At 36.3% G+C, this 25,470-nt stretch overlaps 2 protein-coding genes across 3 annotated transcripts in view; one reads left to right on the forward strand and one right to left on the reverse strand.

Annotated features, from left to right (window-relative positions):
• LOC110105447 (ubiquitin carboxyl-terminal hydrolase 12) overlaps window positions 1-1,326 on the reverse strand; it is an 86,596-nt gene extending 85,270 nt beyond the window's left edge. The window contains exons 1-4 of the mRNA XM_020834958.2: window positions 1,095-1,326; window positions 732-795; window positions 378-525; window positions 111-268 (exon numbers count right to left, since the gene is read on the reverse strand). Coding sequence (XP_020690617.1) covers window positions 111-268; window positions 378-525; window positions 732-795; window positions 1,095-1,127 — 403 coding nt within the window. The 5' untranslated portion in view covers window positions 1,128-1,326. The remainder of the gene's footprint in view (window positions 1-110; window positions 269-377; window positions 526-731; window positions 796-1,094) is intronic.
• A 15,692-nt stretch (window positions 1,327-17,018) lies between these two features.
• Window positions 17,019-25,048, forward strand: LOC110105468 (protein AIR1). 2 transcript variants are annotated; one of them, XM_020834996.2, is made up of 7 exons: window positions 17,019-17,496; window positions 17,739-17,846; window positions 17,949-18,110; window positions 23,206-23,367; window positions 23,555-23,671; window positions 23,892-23,999; window positions 24,079-25,048. In XM_020834996.2, exons 1-7 carry the CDS (start codon window positions 17,131-17,133, stop codon window positions 24,508-24,510), a joined length of 1,455 nt encoding a protein of 484 aa, XP_020690655.1. In that variant the 5' UTR covers window positions 17,019-17,130; the 3' UTR covers window positions 24,511-25,048. The 2 variants fall into 2 exon arrangements, with proteins under 2 accessions (XP_020690655.1, XP_020690656.1); XM_020834997.2 differs by having other exon boundaries at window positions 17,949-18,107.
• Window positions 25,049-25,470: the final 422 nt, after the last annotated feature.

The following is a 25,470-nucleotide window of genomic DNA, read 5'->3' on the forward strand; positions in this document are numbered from 1 at the left end:
TCGAGCTTATACTTGAAATAATGCAAAAGTAAAGCTCATATTTTTTCAGAACCATGGCTGTTGTACTTTAACCCATGGCAACCAACCAAATGCATAAACTAACAGCATACCTTTTCTTATAGTGAACTTTCCGTGCATCTGATTGATCACAGCAAGACCAAATTGTGCATGTCTACTCCACCCATACGGCAAGCTTGCAGAATCGGCAACATCTAGGTACATAGACAAGTGTTCTACATTGTTCCCCTTTGGAAAAATCAAAACCCTCCTGCATCATAACCACCGGAAAAATAAAAGCTAGAACTTCCTTGCACCTTGTCAATGAACAGAGTGTGGACAACAAGACTATTGATCAAAATGAAAAGTAAAAAAGATACCATTTATAGCCTCCAACAATGAAAACGTCGGAGTAATGCTTCTTAAAGTTCAACCTTGAAAAATTCTCGATCGTCCAAAGAAATCTGGAAGATGGGGGGTCCTCCACCTGCTGAATATCAGTCGTGGTGGCAACCTCCGGAGGTGCAACTAATATAGGAGAAATTATTATGGGGAGCAAAGCAGTTAAAAAGAGCAAAAACAAAAACAGAAAGGAGCACGTCATGCGTAAAGCAGAATAAATATTGCCAGAACGCCATACTGTGCACCATTACAGAGCAAAAGAAGAAATCATCAACTTCGATGATTTAGATCAAACAAGAACTCAAATACAATTTACAAGACTACGGGCTCACCTTCCATGGGCTGAGGCCCTTCAGGAAACTCCGAGTTCGGCACGAAAATTTCATTATCTTCCCGCTGCAAGAAACAAAGAAGGAACCACCACTTAGATCCCGCAAAACAGAGTCCCCATAATAAAATCTACGCCCTAGGTATCAAACTTAGCCAAAATGGATAACGATAAATCGTATTCAAGCGGGTGGCGCCAGGACCCAAACCCTAGACACCGGTTCCCAGACGAACGTTATTTGCGAGAGATTAAAAGTGGCCAACTAATAAATCGCGAGAACAGGAGAGTCCCACGGCAATGCTAGAGTTAAGGAGCTAAGAAGCCGAAGGAAACTAGTAGATGACGGCGGAAGGAATTCAAGGCATACTTCGATTAGGGGCGGAGGGGTCATCATGGTCATGGATAGGGTGAGGGGAGAGCTGCAACAAAGATGCCGATCCTGCCGCAACGGACGATGAAGCGGAATTCAACACGGCCGTGGAGGTGGCGTCAAGAGGGAAGCGATGGAAGAGACGCCGGCAAGCGGAGGAGAAGAGGCGGCGAGGTTTTTTAGAAGCCAGGACGCCGGTCACGATCGAAAAGAAACTTTGTTCGGGAAAAGTCCAGTTTTTATATCGAGAAGGGGTAGTTATGAAACTTCCTGCAGTGAAAACGGAGGTCGTGCGGTGGACAGCATTTGCATTTTGTTATTTATTATGTAAATACAAAATATTTAAGGTTTCTTTTATAAATCTCAAAACTAAAAGGGTTATTTTGGGTCCGTTTGGTTAACTTTTTGATGTTAAGAAAAATAATTTTAAAATTAATTTAAAGAAAATAGTGTTTAAAAGTTATTGTAGATAAAAGCTGATGCAACTATGTGATTTTTTAAAATTAAAATACATTATTTATTTATTTTGTTAAGAGGCGCTTTTGTTGGTAAAAAAAGAATATAGTGTAAAAAGAATGTAAAAGCTGTTTGGTTGTCTGAAAAAAGAATACAGTATAAAATAAATGCAGTGTATTTATAATACTTTGGCACTCTTTGATTGTCTACAAAGTAAATGCAAGGGAATTATTTTTCTTGTTTGTTAATGTATGTGCATAATAAAGTAAAAGCAGTGTATTTTAAAATTTCTGCTATGAAATTGAAAATATATATATTAATTTGAAGACAAATATACAGTAAAAAAATTGCTATAAAATTGAAACCTCGCAATCTTGTTATAATGGGATAAGAACTATTGCGGGCTAGAATATACTTGGCAATATAGTTATGATCTTACGTTTTAGCGCTGCACGGATATCCGGTTCACACACAAAGAACACAAGATTTTTACATAAGAAAATCTTGGAAAGGGAAAAATCACGAGGCCTGACCCAGTTGAAAATGATTCCACTATAATTTGAATAGGTTACAGTGGGTTGACTCGCCCTTGAGGGCAATCATATTACAAATATCAACCGTATGGTTAAAGTCAGGGGTAAATGAAAGTTCAACGTCACTTGATGGTCTTGTGGAACTTTGCGGTCACCCGGTGATCTGACATAATTTTGGCATCACTTGAAAATTGGGTGTTAGTTAGCATAACCATGGAGTCCGTATGTGGCTTGAAAGAACTCCTGGCGTTAGGTGGTAGTCTGACAGAACTTTGGGGGTCAAGCGGTGGTTTGGAGGAGCTTATGACGTCAGGTGGTGGTTCGGCGAAGCTCAGGGCGTCAAGCGGTGGTCCAGCGAAGCTTAGGACGTCAGGTGGCGGTCTGGTGGAGCTCAGGGCATCAGGCAGTGGTCCGGCAGAGCTTAGGGCATTAAGTGGTGGTCCACACGGAGCTCAAAGGCATCAAGCGATGGTTCAGCGGAGCTTAGGGCGTCAGTTGGTGATACGGCGAAGCTCAGAGCGTCAAGCGGTGGTCCGGCGAAGCTCAAGGAGGTGGTCGAGGAGACAAGGAGGTAAGAGCAATCTCTGATCTCTCTCTTTTCTCCTTAGGCTTGGGGGTCTCTTTCCAAGAGGAATGAGGGGTCTATTTATAGAATTCTTAGAGTGACATGACCCGTAAATAGGAGGAAGATCAAGGTTAAATGGGGAGTGGTTTAGATGGACAGCCGATGTTGAATCCCTTTATCATGGACCGTTCGTCAGACATTTGAAGGTTTTAATGATGTTTGAATTCCGTGATATTGGGCTCGTTGGATTCTTCTCGTCGAGCCGCTCAATTCAACTATAAGCATGTCACGTTTGGAAACCTTTTGGTAATCCAAATTGTGGTTTGAACTCTCCAACAGCGCTTCAGGCCCTTGATTTGGATTCATTTGGGCTCGAATTGAGTCAAATTTAGTGTCGTTGGGTTCGTATTTGCGAGACGTTCAGTTCAACTATAAGTATGCTAAAATTGGAGTTCATATGGTCCTAATTTTAATGCTGGAAGTTTCCAACATGATTTTGTCTCAAGATTTGTGCCCGATCATAATAATTTTTTGATGATGTATCTAGAACTTAAAACAAATCACCCATTTCCACAATCAATTTTTTGAAAAAATAGAAGAAAGGGATTCGAGAAGCTATTGCACACTTTTATGATGAGATTATCATTTGTGATCTAGAACATGTATGGGCCCGAAAACTGCCCATTTATTAGCATTCTATGCAAGAATCCCACAAAAGGAGCAAAGGAAGAGGTGCACATCAAGATATCAAGAGAAAAATGTGGGCAGTAATCGAATGAAAGAGAAAAAAAATAAAGTAAGAAGATAAGATAACCTGGTGCTTAATCCCGAGAGGGTAAATGATATCATTGGTGGCATTCCAGTCGAAGAAGCGGTAGGGGCGTCCTAGTCCTGCATGTATGAGGCTATTGCGTGAATGCTACCATTTCCTTTCGGATGGGAAAGTAGTCAAATGAAGTTGCTACAATGTAGAACATCAATGATGGTGCTAAAGAATCGACTCCTCGCTCCAAGCAACGAAGTTGACCGTCAATGGAGAAATATAGAAGATGAAAATCAAACTCTGGACGCCTCTTTGAAAGAGTGATGTTGAGTAGGAACAAAGGAGCCGAAGAAGCTACTTCCCCATGAATTCCTTTCTCACTCTATTTTGAGCTGACTTACTTCATGCCAAAAATAAACTAAAGTGTGAGTTCTGAAACATTGCGAATTTACTTTACTTTAATCATGTGGCCAATCAAACACCAAAAAGTTAAAAGAAAACATTTATCATGTATTGCATTTATTTTTCCTCCACCCAAACAACCCCGTATTGTAAAAAGAATGCGATGTAAAAAGAAATACTTTTGAAGTTATTTAGATGAATATAAATAAATACAAGTGAATGATTTTCTTTTTCAGTAATAAATGTAGTGTAACGTTCAAAAATAGTATTCGACCAGCGAGGAAGGTGGTGGTGGTGGTCAACAGATGGCGGTGGTGGTGACTAGCAGCTGGCAGTGTTGGTATCCGCCGGCAGCATAACTTCATAGTTTGAATCTAAACATCATTGCTAGTTTCCACTATACAACTAAACATCCTATCAAGCTTTTCTTCTAACTCAAGCATTATTCCATTATATCAAAACATCTTAATATCTAGAATTTCCTATAAAAAATTAACAATTTCAATGCAAAATTTATTAGATTCTACACTAGTGTTAGTAGACCTTAAAATATAAAGAGATAAACATATAATTTCTCATTCCACCAATCATTTAAAACATCCATAAATTTCTTTAATGGACTTTATCCAATACCAGTTTGGTCAAGCATCAACTATTTCCACAATTTACACTTCTTTAATTGGTCTAGTTTATTCTTTAATTATGTACGATCATGTCTTCTTTCACTTGTTTAGAATTTTCCTTAGTTACCTCAACATTTCCTTAAGAAAATAAATTTTCCCATCTACTTGTTACAAAACATGAATCTAAACAATTAAACAATTTAAAGTACTTATCTTTAACTAGTATACATGGCCTTAGTGATGGCCAAGTATTTGCTTCCCATAATGAAATACATAAAGAAGCCATGATATAAAGTATGATTGCTAACTCTACTTGTTTTGCTCTTAATATCATGATGTATGTAAATGACATTAATTGTGAATCTTAATGCCCCATACCTAATATAACTTAATAGATGGGCCAATAACTAGATGCTATTGGGTTTAAAAAAAAACATCAAATATGTCATAAGCCTGTCACATTTATTATTATTATTATTTTCAGATTATTATTCTCCTAAAAACAATATTATGTTTAGGCAATAAATATTTTTAAATTATTTTTATATTGAAACTTATATACTAATTCGACAATTGGATACAATTCAATTAAGATTTAAAAGTTTATATCTTCCTATCCTTGATACCCTTTTTATCTTCATGGTTATTGGGCAAAAATCACTATATTGTTGCATTCTCTTCCAAAGGATATCATTTTGCCAAATAGAAAGACTAGCATGGCTTTTCTTGCATGAGATGGAAAATTGCTGATGAAATTCTACAAAAATAACTTGATCTCTTCAATGAAAATAGTGAAAGTTATTTAGAAAATTTTTTATTTTGATCACAAGATAATGTTAGCTTATGTTACTACTAAGTACAATATTTTCACATGCATGTTTTTTAACTCTTTTTGAGGAATTTATTTGTTTCATCTTTGGAATATATGGTTTAATTTAGGGCTTTTTTGATATAGAATTTAAGCATGGTTTGAGCAGTATTTTAGGTAAATCTTGTCAAATGTTAAAAATATCTGCTCAAATCTCACAATAATTTAAATTTTAATTTCACATTTTCACGTTGTTGTCTACCGTTTTGCCCTAAATCATGGATTTAGGAAACCCAATGGTTCAATGGATTTATGGGATTTAGCTGAAGAAGCATGCAAAAGAGGTAAAGGAATGTTTCAGGATTTAACACTTTCAAGATTTAGATTTTATTTGGGACAACTTTCTTAGTGCTTTCTAAAGCAACTTTCTAGTAAAAAAATCACTTTAGAAAGTAGTAAGTAAGTTGTCTCAAACAAAGCCTTAATACATCTCAATTTAGAGGATTTACTAAATCCTACTTGAATCCAAATAGTCTCTTAGTTTTGTAACTTTTAATGCAACATGCTCCAATCTTCAGAGGAAGAGTTGTTTAGGAGAGACATGCCTATGTTATGGCAGACTTTTATGTTGGAAAGCTTCATTTTGGAGTGATTTTTGTATTAAGAACATGATTTCTTGAACTTCAATGGAGGGGCCAATTGCCTTAAAAATAACAATAATCATATTTGCAGATTATACACTAAGCAAAATAAAATAGCAGAGCAAGAAAATCATACCAGTAATCTTTAAACGTGCAATCAAATAATTGGAAAATTAGAATTTTAATATTTCTCAAAATGAAAAGCAGTAAAAAAAAATATTCTAAAAGAGACTTTACATATATATCATATAAACATTTATATTTATGTATCTAACTTCTAAAATTAGCAATGTAATATGCTTGAATAATTGTGGCTATATAGATAATTTTGCGTCTTGTCTTACACTTGGAGCTTTTTTTTTAATGCTTTTTAGTACAAAAAAATTATAGTTCAAATAAATTTTGTACTAAAACATTGCTTTAGAAAGTAATTAAAAAGTTTTCACAAATGAAGCCTTAGTTTATACGAAAGTCATGAACATACACAAATAAATGTTATTTAGAAGAAGCTCCAAAGTTTCACATGAAAATCTTTAAAAAGAAAAAAGTAACACCGTCTAATCTAGTTGAAATAGTCTACTATGTAAGTGAGGTTATATGAGTTCGCTCTTTCCATTAATAGGAGAAGATGGGATTAGAAACTTTGAATTTTAAGATGATTTCATTACAATGTTTAAATGTTTATCAAAAATATTTTTGATTCTTAGAAAATAAGAGAATAAAACTTTTTAAAGAATAAATGAAATTTAATGTATTAAATAACAAACACTATTAAAATTTTAAGAAAGTTATAAAAGAAATTCGAACTCCTTTTTTTTCATCTCACCTATAAATACCTTCTATAGATAAAGGTAAAAATCACAAAAAGATTCACAATCTCTAGTCGTCTTCTAATAGGTGGTGAATTGCTTGTAAGGATTTAATTTCAATTCCTCATCAGAGTTCCGACTTTCCTTTAAAAAATAGATTGATTATCACATTTATGAATCCAATTTTCTATCTGGAGGACACAATTGTTCTCAAAATTTTCGTTTAATCCATGCAAGAGATAATGATTGATACAATGACATCTCATTCGTACAGTGAAGCGTAGATGATGATGAAATCAGTCCCGCAAAAGTATCAAAAACTTTGTTTGGGCGCCTTAATTAATTCATTCATTCATTTTTATGCATGCTTTTGTTCTTCATCATAGAATTTTAGTTTCACTTTTTGCATCAAAAGGCATGTGTATATTTCTCCCAAAATAGTTTATCATAAAATTATGTCATTTTGATTTTAAGAGAATTTCAACTTTCAAATGGCATGATGTTGAAATTATGTTATTTATAACTTCAATAAATTTCTATAATAAAATTAGTTGTAATACATTCAAAATTGTTTGTTAATGTAAATAACATGTTGGATCACATTCATGATAAAGAAGTTTGATTCTTAGCTTAATATTAATATATTATGTTAACACAAGTGATGTCAAGCATCGTCATTGGTGTTAATGTCATTGGAATCATTTAAGATGAGCTGCAATTAAGATAAAATTATATCACTGGAGAATACCTTTACATACAAGATTATCAAATATTACTATAAAACTAATTTAAAATCAAAGAATACATATAAATTCTAGAATAGTTTCACCAGCCATCTAATATGTCATTTCATGACAATGCCGTCATAAAATTGCACATGATCAATTAAGGAGGTATTTAACAAACATTGATCATATTTTATGCTCTTTAAGATGTAAAAATTTTTAAAAGTGGAATTATATTGATATTGTATGACTCATCTTTTGATAAACAATACCCATGGTGGTATCAAAATTTGTAACACTTCAATTGCTACTTAATGTTTGGGTTTAATTAGGGGTCTGTTTGGGATGATTATAGCATTCCATAAAGTTAGCATTGATGTTTTTTGTATGGAAAGCAACTTAGCTACTCTTAATGTAAATAGCAGCTTTCCGCCACAAAAAAAATTGAAATACAATAATCAAATAAAATTGTAGTTGTTGTCTAAAAAACAAATCAATGAGAAAGTTGTCTCAAACATACCCTAAGTCAAGTTGTTTTCAATTCTATATTGAGTTAGCCATGACCAATCTTGGCCTTATGCACTTGACTAAGGATAGTATCTCTTATTTAACTCTTTAACTCACAATAATGATGGTGCAAGCAAACTTTAGATTTAATTCTTATTGTGATTGATCAAATCAAAGCCAATCATCAAATCCATTTATGAGTTCAATTATAATCCTTAACTCATTCTTAAGTTGACACCTTAGCTTGGCTTAGCTAGAACATTAACCCAGCCTACATAATGAGCTAACTATGATAGCCACCAGACATATTTTGAACCTATTAAAGCATAAGTAATGACCATAGAATTTTTCAAATCTTCATTTCAATCCTCCCTCTTAATTAGGTTTGATTAGAACTAGTTATAGGTTAGCCCTATCTCTTGTGAGATTTCAGAAAGAGCAGAGGGAAGAGCAGAGGAAACGAAACAGAATCAAGAAAGGAATGAAAGAGTATATACATATCACCATCTTATTACAGCGGTACATGTCTATATATAGACTTGAATAAAGAAGGTTTACACAGTGGAAGGTTCCGGACACTAGAATATGTCTGTTACCTTAACACTCCCCCTCAAATTGATCTTTCGGTAGCCGAATGGTCAATTTGGATATTAAATCCAGAAATCTATTGATTGGGAGCGTCTTAGTGAGAATGTCGGATATTTGATCGTTTGAGCATATATGAGCTATGCGGATGTGACCTTGTTGAATGTGTCCGAGTATAAAATGGTGATCAATCTCGATGTGTTTGGTCCTCGCGTGAAAAATGGGATTGCTAGCGAGCGCAATTGCAGAGATGTTGTCACAGTGAATGGTTGTTGGTGCTGTCTGCGGAATGCCTAGATCGGTGGCTAGGCGACGGATCCATAGGACGTCCGATGTTGCCGCGGATAGAGATTTGTACTCGGCCTCTGTTGACGATCTAGCCACCGTGTTCTACTTTTGACCGACCATGAGACTAAGTTTGGTCCGAGGAACGTGCATAATCCTGAAATTGATTTTCTGTCGGTGACGTCGGCGGCCCAGTCAGCGTCCGTGTAACATTGTAGATATAGTGTTCCTGGGATGATTGGAAGACCGAAGGCCAGCGTGCCTTTAAGATATCTAAGCAGTCGTTTGAGGGCAGTGCGATCACTGTTGCGAGGAGCGTGCATTTGTTGACAGATGGTATTTGTGGCAAAGGCGATGTCTGGCCGTGTAATTGACAAATATTGAAGAGATCCAGCTAGTTTCTAGACAATTGGGGATCTGCAAACGATTGATTGTCCGTGTTCTTTGAGGGACGAGGCGAAGCGGGAGAAGGTGATGGCCTATAGTCCATAAAACCTGCCATAGAGAGGAGATTATGTGCGTAATGTGATTGAGACAAAAAATAACCTGAAGGGGTTTTAATAACCTGAATTCCTAGGTATAAGGAGATGTCTCCTAGTTGTTTGAGTCTGAATTCTGATCGAAGACGTTGGAGTGTTTCGTCTAAGAAATTGTATTGTTGCCGGTTATCAGAATGTCGTCGATGTAGATGAGAATGAATAGTTTTGTGCCGTTCTTGGTGAAGGTTAGAAGTGACGGATCCGCCGAACTAAAGTGAAATCCCAACGTCTGTAGGAATCTCGTGAGCTTTTGGAACCATTGTCGCGGAGACTGTTTGAGCCCGTAGATTGATTTCCGCAGTTTGTAGATGTGCTTTGGGTGGATGGTGTCCTCGAATCCTCTTGGTTGTTTCATGTACACTTCGTCGTCCAGGTCGCATTGAAGAAAGGCGTTTGAGACGTCTAGCTGTTTTATTGGCCACTTTTGAGTTAAAGCAACGGTCAGGAGGAATCTGATGGTTACCATTTTGGCGACCGGACTGAAAATCTCGGTGAAGTTGATGCCGAATTCTTGCGAGCAGCCTTGTGCCACGAGCCTTGCTTTGTGCTGTAGAACGGTGCTGTCTGTGTTCAGCTTCTTCTTGAAGGTCCATTTAGTGCCCAGTACTGACTTATCGGTCGGAGGGGGTACCAGAGTCCAGGTGCCGTTGGTTTGAAGTGCAAGGAACTCTAAGGACATCGCCGATCGCCAGTGCGCGTGTCTGACTGCTTCGGTATAGGATGATGGGGTGGAATTTTCGGAAGGATTCGCAGCTAGTGTAAACATTTTTTTTGGCTTAGAGATTCCCGATCTTAGTCTGGTCTGCATCTGATGTCGAGGAGGAGGACCTGTAGGCGAGCCGTGCTGGGTCGAGGTAGCCGGTGATGTTTCGATTGGGAGTGGCGAACTGGAGGCCTGAGAAGCAGGAGTGTTGAGCGGATGAGTGTGAGAGGTTGAATTTGTGTTGCCCTCGGATGGAACTTTGTTGAATGGTAGTGTGGATGTGGGAACCAGCAGAAGTGGAGAATTGTCCGTAGGTGATGGATTATCTATGGGAGGCAAGGTATGATTAGCGTAGGGAAATATATTTTCGTGAAATACTACGTGCCGAGAGATGTACAGGCGGTTGTGAGCTCTATCGAAGCAGCGGTATCCTTTGTGCTGAGTGGAGTATCCCAAGAATATGCATTCCTGAGATCTTGGGGATAGTTTGGTGGTAGCATATGGTTTAGTCCATGGAAAACAAAGGCATCCGAATGTTCTCAGGTGATTATAGGATGCCGAGATACCGTGTAGCTGAGCATAAGGAGTTTATTCTTTGATGACAGACGAGGGCAGTCTGTTTATGAGATAGTTTGCCGTAGATACCGCTTCTGCCTAGAAGGGGTTCGGAAGATTTACCGCGTGAAGAAGTGTACGAGTTAACTCGATGAGATGCCGATGCTTTCTCTCTGCAGTTCCGTTCTGTACTGGTGTGTGAGGGCAACTTGTTTGGTGAGTGATGCCCTGTTGAACCAAGAAGTTGCGAAAAACATGGCTGTTGAATTCCCCCCCTCCGTCTGTACGCAGGATTTGAATTTTGGAATTAAATTTGTTATTAATATGAGCACAGAATTGCTGAAATTTGGTAAAGACTTCAGCCTTGGTTTGTAGAAGATATAACCATGTAAATCTCGTGAAATCATCGACAAAAATGACATAAAAACGAAAACCATTAAAAGAAAGGGAAGGAGACGGCCCCCAAACGTCCGAGTGAAGGAGCTGAAAGGGTTTATTACAAATTGTTGAGCTACGAGTAAAGACTTGTTTATGACTCTTAGAAACGTTACAAGAAATGCAGACATTATTATTGGGATCTAAAGAAATTTCAGGTATTTGTTGAGCAAGATTTTGAAGCTTGCGATCTTGAGGGTGGCCGAGACGCGCGTGCTAAGAGATCTTGGAGGCCTGGGCAGAGTGAAGAGCTGTTTCTTCACGGTTGGTAGGAATTTTGATGTGGTAAAGGCCATTACGAATTGGTCCCATGAGAAGCACCTGATTGTCCTGAAGATCCTTAATAACAAACTCATGAGCGGTGAATGATATTGAAATGTTGTTATCAGACGTTAATCTTAAAACATAAATAAGGTTATGAGAAATTGAAGGAACATGTAAGATGTTGTTCTGGTTTAGCTTACTGTTGGGTTCAGATAAAGGAAGAATGCCCTGACCCGAGTTTTGTATTGACAGATTGCTCCCGTTTGCAATGGAGATTGAGTCGAGGCCATTGTACGGTGCGGATTGCTGCAGGTTATTGACATCCACTGTGAGGTGAGAGGACGCTCCCGAGTCCAAGTTCCAGTCACTTGTTGCGGCTTGCTGTTGTTGTGTCGTGAGTGCCCGTGGGTTGGTGGGTGGTGCATATCTGAGACTACACCGATGCCAGCAATTTATCGAGGAGTGACCCATCTTTCCGCAGATTTGGCATTGAAGTATCTGGGATTGATTTCTTGTGGACACTTGAGAGTCAGAGGTTTGCTTTCGAGCGGGGTCTGTAGCCGAAGGGCGAGCATTCGGTCTGCCACGAAATTTGGAGGATTTCGATCTATAGTTCTGGCTGCGATTTGTGAAGAGAGCCATAGAGTCGGAGTGCAGAGTTTCTTGAGCTTGTTGGTGTTGGATGTTTATTTCTTCGTTGCTTAATAGCGAATATAGATCATCAAGATTTATAGGATGCAAGGAGGTTCGGATTGCTATTTTGAACGGGTTATATGTGGTTGGCAGTCCGTTGAGAATATAGAGAACTATATCCTAGTTGTCAACCGTGGATCCGGTCGCTGCTATGTTGTCTACGATCTTCTTGATTTGGTCTAGATACTGATGCATTGCCCGATCGCACATTTGCACTTGATGAAGCTCGTTTTTTAGCTGTATTACCCGAGATTGGTTTGTGGGTTGAAGACGACGTTCGAGTGTTGTCCAGACATCGTGAGCGGTGCGGAGAGATATCACATATGGAAGTATGGATGAAGAGATCGTGGAGAGCAACGCTGAGACAAGGTTGCGATCGATCAGAGTCCAGCGATGTCGCTCGGGCTCGTCCGTCTCCGGCGGGCAAACGGAGTGACCTGTGAGATGATCATCGAAGCCGTTTGCAGAGAAATGCTGGAATAGTTGGAGTCTCCATATTGAGTAATTTTCGGATGTAAGAGAGGTGGGAACCAGATTCTTGATGTTTGATATCAAGAACTTGAGATGAGGAGGGATAAGAAGGTCTGTCTCTCTGTTGGAGATCGCCGAGATGTTTTGACGCGAGCCTGCTGAGTCCTCTTCCACCATGAAGGATCCAGAAGCGCTGTGAGAGCTTTTTAGCTCTGATACCATGTGAGATTTCATAAAGAGCAGAGGGAAGAGCAGAGGAAACAAAATAGAATCAAGAAAGGAATGAAAGAGTATATACATATCACCATCTTATTACAGCGGTACATGTCTATATATAGACTTGAATAAAGAAGGTTTACACAGAGGAAGGTTCCGGACACTAGAATATGTCCGTTACCTTAACATCTCAAACTTAAACAAGATAGGATATAATAGGCCTAGTTGATGGTCTAAACATTCAATCATCTTTCCTTAGTGGTTCAACTATAATGGATTTAAGTATAATTGATAATTAGACCCTCTAATTTGGATTGTGATCCTAGGTTTGAGTTATAGATAACCCTGACCTGAAATCCATTAAACCCTTTGACTCCATTAAATGCTTTTGCTATAAGAATCCATCCCAATAAGTCCAAATATGTTAAAAATGATTTATTTGAGCCTAGTATGCTTTGGAATAGCATTGTTGGACCTTTGACCCTAAGTTAGCCCAAATGAATCTATTTGGCCTAATAATACCTAAACCATCAAATTGATCAAAATGATTGAACATAGGGCCTAAAACTAGTGACTATATGTTTACCATAGGAAAAAAGCTCAATTAGCATTTGACTAGACCAATTGGTTCATTTGACTCAAATTGACATACTTGGACCCGTTAAGATGTTTTGACAAATTTGTGTGAAATTTAGTCAAGTCAACCTTGGAACACAACAAATTGCTTAATCGATATTGGCTTATCTAGAGTTTTAAAATAATATTTGTTAATAAGCTTGTTCAATTGGTGTACAAGAATAGAAAAAGTTTATCTTATGTTTCATAATACACACAATTGGTCAAATATTCATGTTATTTCATTATTTAGAGAAATGCACCTAAATAATGCAATTTAATTCCCTGCCCTGTTTCCTGTGTTGGCTCTTCGGGTCGCTCTTTGGCTGCTTTCCCGTGGCTTGCTGGCTGGGTTTCCCGTGGCTTTTTCTAGCTGTTTCCTGTGCAGATTTTGGGTGCTGTTTTGCCTTGTTTTATGTGCAATTTTTGTGGGTTGTTTGTGGTGTCTTTTGGCATTCTTCTTCCTCTTAAATGGCTATGCTTCCCGTGGCTTTCCTTGCTGTTTTATGTGCAGATTTGGGGGGGCTTTGGGGGGGGGGTGGGGGGGGGGGGGGGGGGGGGGGCTGTTTGTGGATGTATTTGGCCTAATTTTTGGGTGGTTTTTCAGCTGCTGTTGTGGTGTCTTTTGGCCTTTCATTTCTATGATTTAATGGGATTAATTAGTAGTATGGTGGCTGTTTGGCTTCCCTTTCTTTACCTATATATAGGAGATATTTGTAGCTGTTTTAGAGTTTTTAGAAGAGAGTTATAATGTGATTTTTGGAGCCTAAACATGCGGGTTTATTTGTTGGAAAAGCTTGTGAGCTTGTTCCATCCCTTCCTCTCTCTTTAGGAAAGCTTGCGAGCATCTCCTCCTTCGTCTCGCCTTCTAATCTCATTCTTCTCCCCGTAAGATCAACTCCGCTTGTATCCTTCTTCTCAATCAAGCAAAGAAGAGCTCATTTAGGTGTTTTGATTTTGTGTCAAAGTTTGTAAGAGTTTTTTATTATAAAAAGTTGTATTGTTTCTTATTTTGTCTATTTTGTGTTCTTTGGTGCATTTTCTATTTTCTAGGAAGCTTTTTCATTTGCTCGCAAAAATTTGGGGTTTTTTCCAAATTTTTGCTTGTATCAATTTGGTATCAGAGCAAGTTGGTATATCCTAGGTCATTGAGTCAAGTTGTTGTATGAGTCTTGGTGTCATATGAGTTTTGTTTTTTGAGTCATGAGTCATAGTCCATGCAATCAACCTTCGGAAACCTCAGTACAAGATTCAAAGCAAACTCAAGCTTCATCAGGAGATGAATTCTTTCAACAAGAGGAGAATTTGATGTAGACAGGGGGGGGGTCAAATCATCTTGAAATTCTTCTTGGCCTTGGACTGCTTGTTGTTCTCGATTTGGGGCCTTGGGCTGCTTGCTGTTCTCGATTTGGGTCCTTGGCTGTTACTGTTCCCCTGACTTTCCCTTGGTCTTCTCGGTTTTCCCATGGTTGTTGTTGTTCCAGTGAAAAGGCTGTTGGGGTTCCGCCCCCTTATTCCTGGCCTCCTCAGTTTCTGCTGGTTCCTCCCCTTGTAAGCTAGATTGGGATGAATTTGGCTGATATTTTGGGTGCCTTTTCAGCTGCTGTTTGGAATGTCTTCTTGGCCTTTTATTTTCCTCTTTTTATTAGTTTCAAGTGGTTGTTTGTCTCCCTTTTCTCTCCTATAAATATGTGGTGTTGTTTTGTTAAAAAAGGATGTTATGTGAGTTATTTTTGGAGATGTAAACCTGAGGGTTTTGTTGAAAAAGCTTGCGAGCTTGTTCCACTTCTTCTTCCTCTCCTTCATGGGAAAGCTTGAGAGCTTGTCCTCCTATCCTTCGTCTCGGACTTCTAACCTCCTTCTTCTCGCCGCAACTGACCACCCTACATGTATCCTTCTTCTCAAAGCAATGGAAGAAATACAATTTTAGGAAGTCGTATGTGTTGTTTTATTTTTATAAGTTTGTAAGCGTCATTTGTTGTAAGTGTCTTTATATGATATAAAAGATGTTTTTGAGAAATTTCATGTAATTTCTATTACCTATGAAAGCTTTGTTTTTGCTCGCAAAAAATTGGGAAATACAAAAATTTGGGGCATTTCCCAAAATTTTTCTTGCATTAATATCTTTTTAGTTTAGTAATATTGTTTATTAAAAATGATTTTAAGTTTTTAATCAATATATTCATATCTGATTTATTTGATTGCATATTAATAAAGTTTTTATCATATTAAATTAAAAAAATTAATTAGGGGTGTAAACGAGTCGAGTCGAGCTCAAGTCAGGGGGTGTTTGAGCTCGACTCGCAAGTCGAATACCCAACTCGAACTCGAGCTCGAGCACGACTCGCAACACTATATTGAGCTACTCATTTTCGTTCGTAACATTGCAGCCTGCTTTTGATCTTACCGCCTTTTTTTTTTTTGAGAAATCCGCCCGTTTCAAACAGGTGGAGTAGAAGACTTGGCGTGAGCAATGCCTTTAGCATTTATTAGAAAAGAAAAAGGCTGATTTTCTTCAGCAGCTTTTAGATTAAATATATATATTTTTTGAAAAAAAGTTTTATTATTTTATAATTGAAAAGATGTTTTTCATTTATTAGCATTTATTGAAATTGATTTTTAAAATATTTTTAATAAGCTGTTGCTGAATATTTGGTTTATTTTTTTTAGAATATTTGATTTTTTAAAAAATTAAACAGTAGTTCGAGCCAGCTCGCGAGCTCACGAGCCGAACTTCGTCAAGCTCGAACTAGAACTCGTTTACTAAATGAGCTCGAGCTCAACTCGTTAGCTCAATAAGCTCGGCTTGCGAGCCTATAAACCAGTCGAGCTCGAGCCGGCTCGGCTCACTTACACCCCTAATCATAATAGTATAAAATGATGTATCAATTAATCATTAATTAATAGTTTATATAACTATTAGATAAAATTAATTTTATCTAATCTTAAATTAATTAATACTTCTTATTTAAATTTAGCTAAATTATAAACTTATAACAACATATCTAATATCCAAAATTCATCTCTTTCCCCTATTTCTCTCCAACCCAAAATTTTTAAACCTCTGACGGCGAAGCAATGGAGAAATTATTATGTGAGGACACTAGACGGTCCATAAATCAACCAGAACGCGTCATCTCACCCGGTACCGAGTGGCACCAAGCTTCACTACCGAGCTGTACCGAGCAAATAAATGACATGACGTGTTCTAATTAGTCTATGGAGACCATCCGGTGTCTGCACATAATAAATTTTCTGAAGCAATGAGAAAGCTGCGACAAGTTAAACCCCTATCTTTCTTCCTCATACTCCCTTATTCTCGTACTTGAAGTTGTTGACGAAAATGAAATGATGAAGGCGCAATGGAAGCTCGCTAGTGAAGGTTATCTCATATTTATTCCCCCTCTAATCATGCATGATTTTATTCCTAAATCTTCTAAACACGTCAAAATTCAAAATTTAATAAATTAGGAATCTACCACCTTCAAATTTGAAGTTGTCAAAAATATCATTTGGTAGGATTTATACCAAAATCATTTATAAATCAAGCATCAAATAACCCTTAGATTTATTTTAGAATAAATATATTGCAAATTTAGAATAAATTCTATATATTAAACTAATTAAAACAAATTAAAAAAAATTGAATGGTACACAAAAGTGACAAAACTATTCTAAGTTTCTAACATAATAATAATCTTTTTTTTTTTTTTTTTTTCTCTTTTAGAACAGTACGCGATCCTTTCAGACGGTATAGCATCTAGGGTTTCCTTAGCAGCGCTTCGGTCGACATCGTGCGTTGGGCGGGGTCGGTCATCGATTTCTCTCACAAATTCCGAGATGGGCCGGTGGTGGAGATCTAGAGAGCAAGAGAGCGAGACGGGGGTTGAGGACGGCGCTGGCGAGGCGGTGATCTTGTTAAGTAGCGACGATGATGAGGCGAACGAAGACCTTAGCTTGGCGGTTGTCGCTAAAGCTCAGCTACGCGAGGCCAAGCGGAAGAGGGCCAATGATAAAGAGAAAGGTCGGGACTTTTTCATAGATCTTTCTACGTCATCGGCCGATGAAATTAAGGCTACTCCTAATGGGAAAGCCGCAGGAGGAAGGGAGGGGGTTTTGGCGGGGGCGGAAGAAGAAGTGAAGAAGAAGCGGAAAAGCAGGCCGAAGAAGAGGAAGAAGAAGGAAGTTGAAGAACTGATTGTAATGGTAGGTTCTTGCTTCACTCGCCAAAAAAAAGTTTTTTGCTTAATCTTTATTATTGTTGGGGGTTAAAGGATTTTTTTTTTCTGTATAATATGCTTAGTGCAAGTTTTAATCTATGATTGTTTCATTAATACCAGAAACAGGAATAGCCTTTCCTAATGAATTGGGTATTAATTATGGTGTCCAATGTCCATCTTAAATTTGTGTATTCTGGAATGTGTGAAGAGCGGGGCATTTGATTGTAGGAACGGCCTGACGCTCCAGCTGAGGAAGAGAAACCAGCTGGATCTTCTAATTCTGTGATGCAAGTTGGCAATGAAGAATCTAACAACCTAGTTTTGAGAAAACTTCTGGTGAGAGTTTCTCTCTTGGTTTAAATTGAATGTTCTGTGAAGTACTTTTCTTTACTACAAGATATTTGTTCTGTCCACTACAATTTGTCTTCTATGTCTTAGCGTGGCCCAAGATACTTTGACCCGGGCGATGGCAATTGCGAGACTTGCTACAACTGCGGCGAGGAAGGTCATATAGCTGCAAACTGCAAGGCGGAGAGGCGTCAGAAGCCATGTTTTGTGTGTGGGATGTTCGGGCACAATTCTAAGGAGTGCTTGCAGGTAATAGTGTAATTTGTTTATTAACTTTTAGGGAACAGATATAGGGGCTGTTTGGTAGAATGTAGGATTTCATTTAAGTAGGATTTCGTAAATCCTTCAAATCCTGGATTTACGAAATCCTGAGGGGTTAAATCCTGAAAACTGTTTGGTAACATTTATGATAAATCTAGTTAAATCCTGTGTGACTGTTTGGCTATAAAGCAGGATTTATACAAGGACTCTTACTCTAGCGCCTGGATTTCCTAAATCCCGCAAAATATAGGATTTCCGAAATCCCGGATTTCGCTCGAATCGGCGGAATTTTCCGTCAATCCCGGATTTCACTTGCCGTGAGATTTGGTTTTGCATTTTAGGCCGTTTGGCTGGATTTCGCTCAAATTCGCCTCAAATCCGGCCTAAATCCTGCTACCAAACAGCCCCATAAGGTTCTCTTTAGCTTGTTGTTTGGCTCTGAAGTTTAGTCTGGTCAATTTGAGGTTGGGCTTAGTTTTCATTACATAGTAGTTTAACGCCAACCCTCTTAATCTCTTAGTTTCTAATGAGGGTTAGGTTCACAGTATATTGTTTTTCTCTAATTTTCATACCTTTTATTTAAGCCAGAGATTGATGAGAATTGAATTATATGTTTGTTTATTTACTAGCCTTTTTCATGACTTTTGATTGTGTTCAACTGTCTTATAATTATTTTGTGAGTTTATTTCTGTAATAGATGAACAGAGTTCTAGATAATAGGGAGGGTGGGAGATCGGGCTTTTGTTTTAGGTATATAATTCTTTTATTTTTTTCTTTTCATCTTCTTTTACAATATACATAGGTTTGTCAGCTTCTAAAATGGAAATCATGAGATTCAATGAATATAATAATAGAGATATAATCAATAGATAGTGAGGGAGGGAGGGAGGGAGGTGCTTTCCCTATGCTACATAAGCATTTTTTAGATTTATCTTCGTTCACTATGTTCTTGAGTTTTTAAGCATCTAAAATAAAAATCATGAGTCTTTTATTTTAATCATTGAGTTGAAATGAACCGAGAGCTAAATTTATTGGAATCTGTAGGCTGCAGTTACAGTTTTTGAAATGATGATCATGATAATGTGGTACAACAATCTTAATTTCATGCATTTTAGATTGAAATCAAATGTTTATTTTTCCCTTATCAAACTCTAGAATAAGACTACTTTTCAATTATCATAAAACACTTTACCAGTAAGATTTCTCGTGCTCATTGCTATGTTCATTTTCTTATATTTTTTTTACTAATGCTATATGTAAAGTTATATTAATTTTGCTCGTTTTCCATCCTTAATATTACAAAATTTGTGACATATGTTTGTAGTGCCACAATCTTTTTTAATGGTTTTGTTTCTAGTTTAGGATCCTTGATATGTCCTCTAATGTCTATCATATTGTTATGTTTATATTTGCATGAACTTATGTTGAAAATTTATGCACACATAATCATTCATTCAAGTCACACTAGTCTTTTCAGAAAGAAGATGGCTCTTCCTTTTTTTGTAGAGATTTATGCTTGCTTCTTACTTCACCTAGGGTATATGAGAGTTTTGCAGCTGCTTATTGAAGGGCCGTGTAATTTTCCTGGCTTTCCTTGTTGCAATTGCATCAAATTTATTTTTATCATATAGTTCCTCTTTATCAAATGTCAATTATAACATACTTAAGACATGAGCATCTGAATGCATAATTTAATCTATCTTTGATATTAGTTTTGCTGCGGTGCATTAGCCATAATTAGACAGAATAAGTGTTGAACAAAAACCTAGCCTGAGAGATGCTTTATTCTTCTAGGTTGCTCATAACATCAGCTTTCTTGAATTTCAGATTGTATACAGTGTACAGGTTATGCATATATTTAGATCCCTTCATACTGTTCTTTAAAAGAAAGATTGAAAACTGAGTAAATAATGCTTTGTTTCTATTTACTGATAGTACTATGGAATTCCTATTATGGAGCAATATGCATCCTTTTTCCTCTCTTCCAGTAGACATTGGTCTAGCATAAATGAACCTTATTTATTTCTGCTTTACTTTTTGTTTGCCATCTCTCTTTGGAGAAACACTTGTGTTGCTAGGTCTCAAGCTTTGGATGAGAAAAATAGAGGGTTGCGTTAGATAGTCACCATCGTATAACTTATTGAACGACCATGACATGAATCATTTAATACAATATGTTAATGCTAGACTAGCGTAAAGCTTGTCTAACAATTATGACATGAATCATTTAATAAATTATGTTAATGTCAGGGCGTTCCCTGGAAGCGATGCATTGTGTGGTCAGAATACAGTGAAAAGTCTACAAGAGTCGCTACATCAGTGCCCTGGTACAATTTTAAATAAGCAAAGGTTCCCACATCATGGACGGATGTGGGCAGAGAAGCTAGTTCATGTAATTAGAATTAGGATAGAAACTTGGAATATATGTACTCTGATAGATAAATTAATAAAATTAACATATATTATAGTTATTAAGACAATAAACATTCTTTGTATTTAGGAAACTAAATGGATTGGGGGAAATGATAAGGAGATTGATAGTTTAGGCTTTAAGCTTTGGTTTTCATATAGGAATCAAACTAGAAATGATATATGCATGATTATAAAGAAGAGTTTGAAGGATAATGTTGTAAAAATTAATAAGAATTGAATATAAAATTATAGATTTAAAGATTATTGTCGATGCTAAATTATTAATGTTATAAAAGCATATGCTCCTCAAGTAGGTTTGTATGTGTGTTCAAAAATAAAATTTTGAAACAATTTAGAAAACTTAACACAACAAATACCTTTTAAAGAACAATTTTTTATTGGAAGAGATTTAAATAAACATGTTGGTAAAGTGGTAGAAAATTTAAAAAAATTTATGGCAGCTATTAGTTTGGAGCGACTAATGTAGGTGGTAGGATCATATTAGATTTGTTTTAGCTTATGATTTTGTAATTATCAATACTTTATTAATGAAGAAAGGAGCATTTAATCATTTATAAGAATAGACTTAGTAAATTCATATTGATTATTAGATTTTGCTCTAGCTTATGATTTTATTATTATTAATACTTTATTTATGAACAGAGAGGAACTTATCATTTATAAGAATGATAAAGTTAATGTTATGCGAGTAAAATGAGCTAGTGATATTAAAAGTATTACAAAATGTGTACTTGAATAATCAAAATGAAAAGCTCTTAATAGCAAAAATAGCTGGTGTAATAAAAATGTGCAAGAAAATATCAAAATAAGGAACTTTGTTATAAAAAATGGTTTAGATGTAAAAGCTCAAAAAATTAGAAAATATATAGAGGGGCTAGTAGTATTCTAAGAAAGTAATATGTGATGCAAAGAGTTTAGTTTTTTATGATTTATATGATTGATTAGATGCTAAGGAGGACTAAAGATGTACATATAAGTTAGCCAAACAAAAAAAAATGGAGAAGTAAATATTTAGTTCAAGTGAAGTGCATTAAGGATGTAGATCAAAATGTTGCTTTTCTTAAAAGAGGATGTTCAACTTAAGTGGGTGAGATTTTTTGTTAAATTTTTCAATAAAGATTGTGAGAATATGATTGACCTTAGTGACTTTGGCACCCTAATGATAATAGAGATTTTTATTTTTATCATCGTATTAGTAAAATCAAAGTTGAAGATGCTTTAAAAAATGAAATATGGTAAAGTAGTAGGACTTGGTAATATTCTAATCTAAGTATTGAAATGGTTAGGCGGTCAATGAATTTTTTGGCTTATTAAAAATTTATATATTATTTTGAAGACAAAAGATGTGAGGTAAGTGGAGGAGCATGTTGTAGTAAAGATGATGCACAAGAGTGCAAATTATAGAAGAATTAAGTTTTTGTGTCATACATTAAAATTATGGTAGAGAGTAATTGAGCATAGGTTACGATGTGATATTAAGATTTTTCAAAATCAATTTAGATTCATATTGGGTAGGTTTATTATGGAAGTTATATATTTGTTGGAGAAGTATAGAGAGAGTAAGGAGGATCTACATGTGACATTTATTGATTTAGAGAAAGCATATGATAAAATTTTGAGAGAAGTGATTTATTTGAAGAGTTCTGGAAAAGGAAGCTGTTAATAATGCTTACAAGTCATTAAGGATATGTATGCAAGACTTGTTACTTCTATTCAAACACAAAGTGGTTTGATCAATTATTTTTCTATTTCATTTGGATTATATGTCCAGGATCAGCTTTAAGCCTATATCATTTTGCTTTAATCATGGATGTTTTTATTAGACAATTGCAAGAGGATGTACCTTGGTGTATGCTTTTTGTTGCTGATATTCTTCTTGTTGATAATATTAAATAGGGAGTTGATGAAAAACTTGAATTACGGAGGTCAACCTTAGAGTTCAAAGGTTTTTATATGAGTATATCTAAAATTGAATACATGGACTGTGATTTTAGTAGTACTATATATAATGACGGAATTGTGATACTGGGTGATTAAGTCATTAAAAAGAGTGCACGTTTTAGATCTCTTGGGTCTATTGTTCAAAGCGATAGTTAAATAAATGGGGATATTATTAGTAGAATTTAAGTTGGTGGTTGAAGTGGAGGAATGCATTGGCCTATTGTGTGATAGAAAGTACCCCTCAAACTTAAGGGAAACTTTTATAAGATGGTGGATTAAGTTTTGCAAAGATGGGAATGCTCATTTTGGATGACTACCTTTACACTTAGAGACAAAATGTGAAATTAGTATATATGTGAAAAGGTTGGAGTAGTTTAAGTGGCAAATAAGATTAGAGAGAGTCTTGCCTTAGATGATTTGGTCACCTAAAATGTCAACCTTCTGATGAACCTGTTATGAGAGTAGATATATTAAATTTGGCACATGCTAAGAAAGACCTAAAAGTCTTGGTAGAAAGTATTAAAATGATCAATTTTATCAGATTTAAATGAGAAATTGACTCTTAATATGATACAATGGAGAAAATGATTCATGTAGTGCGACCTCACGTAGTGGGATAAAGGCTTATTGTTGTTATTGTTATTGCATCTCTCTTTGGCGAAAGTTGTTTGTGAGTGTGCTGGAATTGATATGTTATTTGATCTTTTTGCAGGGACTAGACTGCTTTGCATGCAAAAGAAGAGGCCATCATGCAAAGGACTGTCCAGATAAGCACAAAAACAATTCTGAAGAATCTATAATATGCTTACGCTGTGGAGATCTAGGACATGATATGGCATCCTGTAGAAAAAATTATGCATCTACTGATATGAAGGTTAATGTTGTCTTAAGAACCCTTTTGACACTTCATTTCATGTCTTCATGTTTGGGTCAAGCACAAATGCCTACATCAAGAATGCCGAAATCTGCATCACATGCTTTTTAAAAGTGTAACGTTAATGATTAGAGCTTTAGAGGTGAAATTTGTCCATAAGATATATTTGTCTACTTTGAATTTGCAGGAAATACAATGTTACATTTGCAAGAAATATGGCCATCTGTGCTGTGTGGATTACGAGGACAATGGTCCAATTGAAATATCTTGTTACAATTGTGCCGAGTTTGGTCATAGTGGCCAAGTAAGCTGACTGGCTACTTTATCTTGTTTATCAATTGTGCCGTCTTTGATTTCTCAAAAACCTTTATTATTAAAGCTTCGTTTGGGACGGTTTTCTTCTTGCTTTTTAAAATAACTTTCTAGTAAAAAATTAAAAAATTTGTATTAAAAAGCTGCTTGAAGAAGCAGTAAAAAAACAATCCCAAACGAACCTAAGCCTTTTGTTAAACAAAATCTTTCAGGGCTGTGCAAAGCAACGGGGTGAAAGTACTGCTGCTACCCCACCTACTCTTTGCTACAGATGTGGTCAAGAAGGGCATTTTGCAAGGGGTTGCACTATAGAGCTCAAGGTGATTTTGACCTTATCTGTTTGTAGCTTTCAGTGCAGTTTATTAAGTTTTATGACTCATGCAAATATTTGTTTGTTAGCCCGTAAAGCGCCTTGGGGAATCACCAACCATGGTTAGTCGATTGAAGGTTAAAAAAGATGCCAAAGTCTCGAAGTCCCTGCCTCGAGATTTTGGCAGAGAGCATAGAAAGAGAAGTTCTTATTATGATAAGAACACGAGACCTGTGAAGTCTAAGGTAAAGGGTGGCTGGATTGTTGATGATACAGGTTACCTGCCTAAAAGGAAACATAAAACAATGGAGGATTGGGGATCTCCCGCCACTCCATCATTAAGGACTGGCAACTTTAGCTCGTCATCTTCTCGACGCCGCTATTCTGACTATTCAAACTATTCGAGCCCTCGCACACCACATCAGATGTATAATTATCACCATCAGGGAGGAACTCCTTTCTCTCGTGGTTCTACAGGCAGCTACCACCATGGTTTTCCTGCGAGATTTGGCTACTCATAATGGTTTCTGTGATTTGAGACTTCGTTTGGAACTGCTTTCTTACTGCTTAAAACAGCTTTCTTGTAAAAATTTAAAATTTTTGTACTTGAAAGCTACTTTATAAAGCAATAAAAAAGCCGTCCCAAACGAAACCTAAATTTGGGCCATAAAGTGTGCGGCATTGAAGGTCCTTTGAATACAGCTTTCTTTTGGATTTGAGATGGGGCTTTTGAGCCAGTTTGGTAGTTTGATCCTCCACAAACTCATTGAACCTCCAGGTTTTGCTTATTAGGATTCATGTGGTGGCTTCCAATCATTTATGGATTCTGCATTAAGAGATTATGGTTAAAGAAGGCATAGCCAGCACATGAGATTTCTGGTTCATGTGGAGTTTAGGAAATAAGTTGATGTATGCAGTCTTACTCATTTGTTTTAGTATTTATTTTTGTGATGTAAACGCAATTTAGAATGAAGGCAATATAATTAATTATGGGATCAAGCCTACATTGTATTCTTAGTGATTCTAATCATATATATAATTCTTAATTGTTCTTGGTCAGCTTTAGTGTTTTGACTCAATATTGTTATTGTTCTGTGATGAGTGCTGCTAATGAAGCTATATAAAGCTGTGATTTTAAATATATCAGGTATTCAAATCTATCTCAGGTATGTAGGCTTGTTTATGCCCAACAATATTAAGGCTTTATTTGGGACGGTTACTATTTTTAAAGCTGTTTTTTAGTTAAAAATTTTTGAATTAGAATTTTTTGTATTAAAAAGTTGCTTTAGAAAACAATATAATAATTATCCAACATAAATCCTAAATTTGAGGTTTTGTTTCGGATGGCTTTCGTTTTGCTTCTTAAAATAGCTTTTTAGTAAAAAAAGAAAATTGCTTTAAGAAGCAGTATTCTGAATTTGTAGTTATATTATTCATTTATTTAATATAATTTTATGCATTCTTTTGTGCTTTGTTAATCA

This window comes from Dendrobium catenatum, unplaced genomic scaffold (assembly GCF_001605985.2).
Source record: "Dendrobium catenatum unplaced genomic scaffold, ASM160598v2 fragScaff_scaffold_621, whole genome shotgun sequence".
NCBI classification, from domain to species: Eukaryota; Viridiplantae; Streptophyta; class Magnoliopsida; order Asparagales; family Orchidaceae; genus Dendrobium; species Dendrobium catenatum.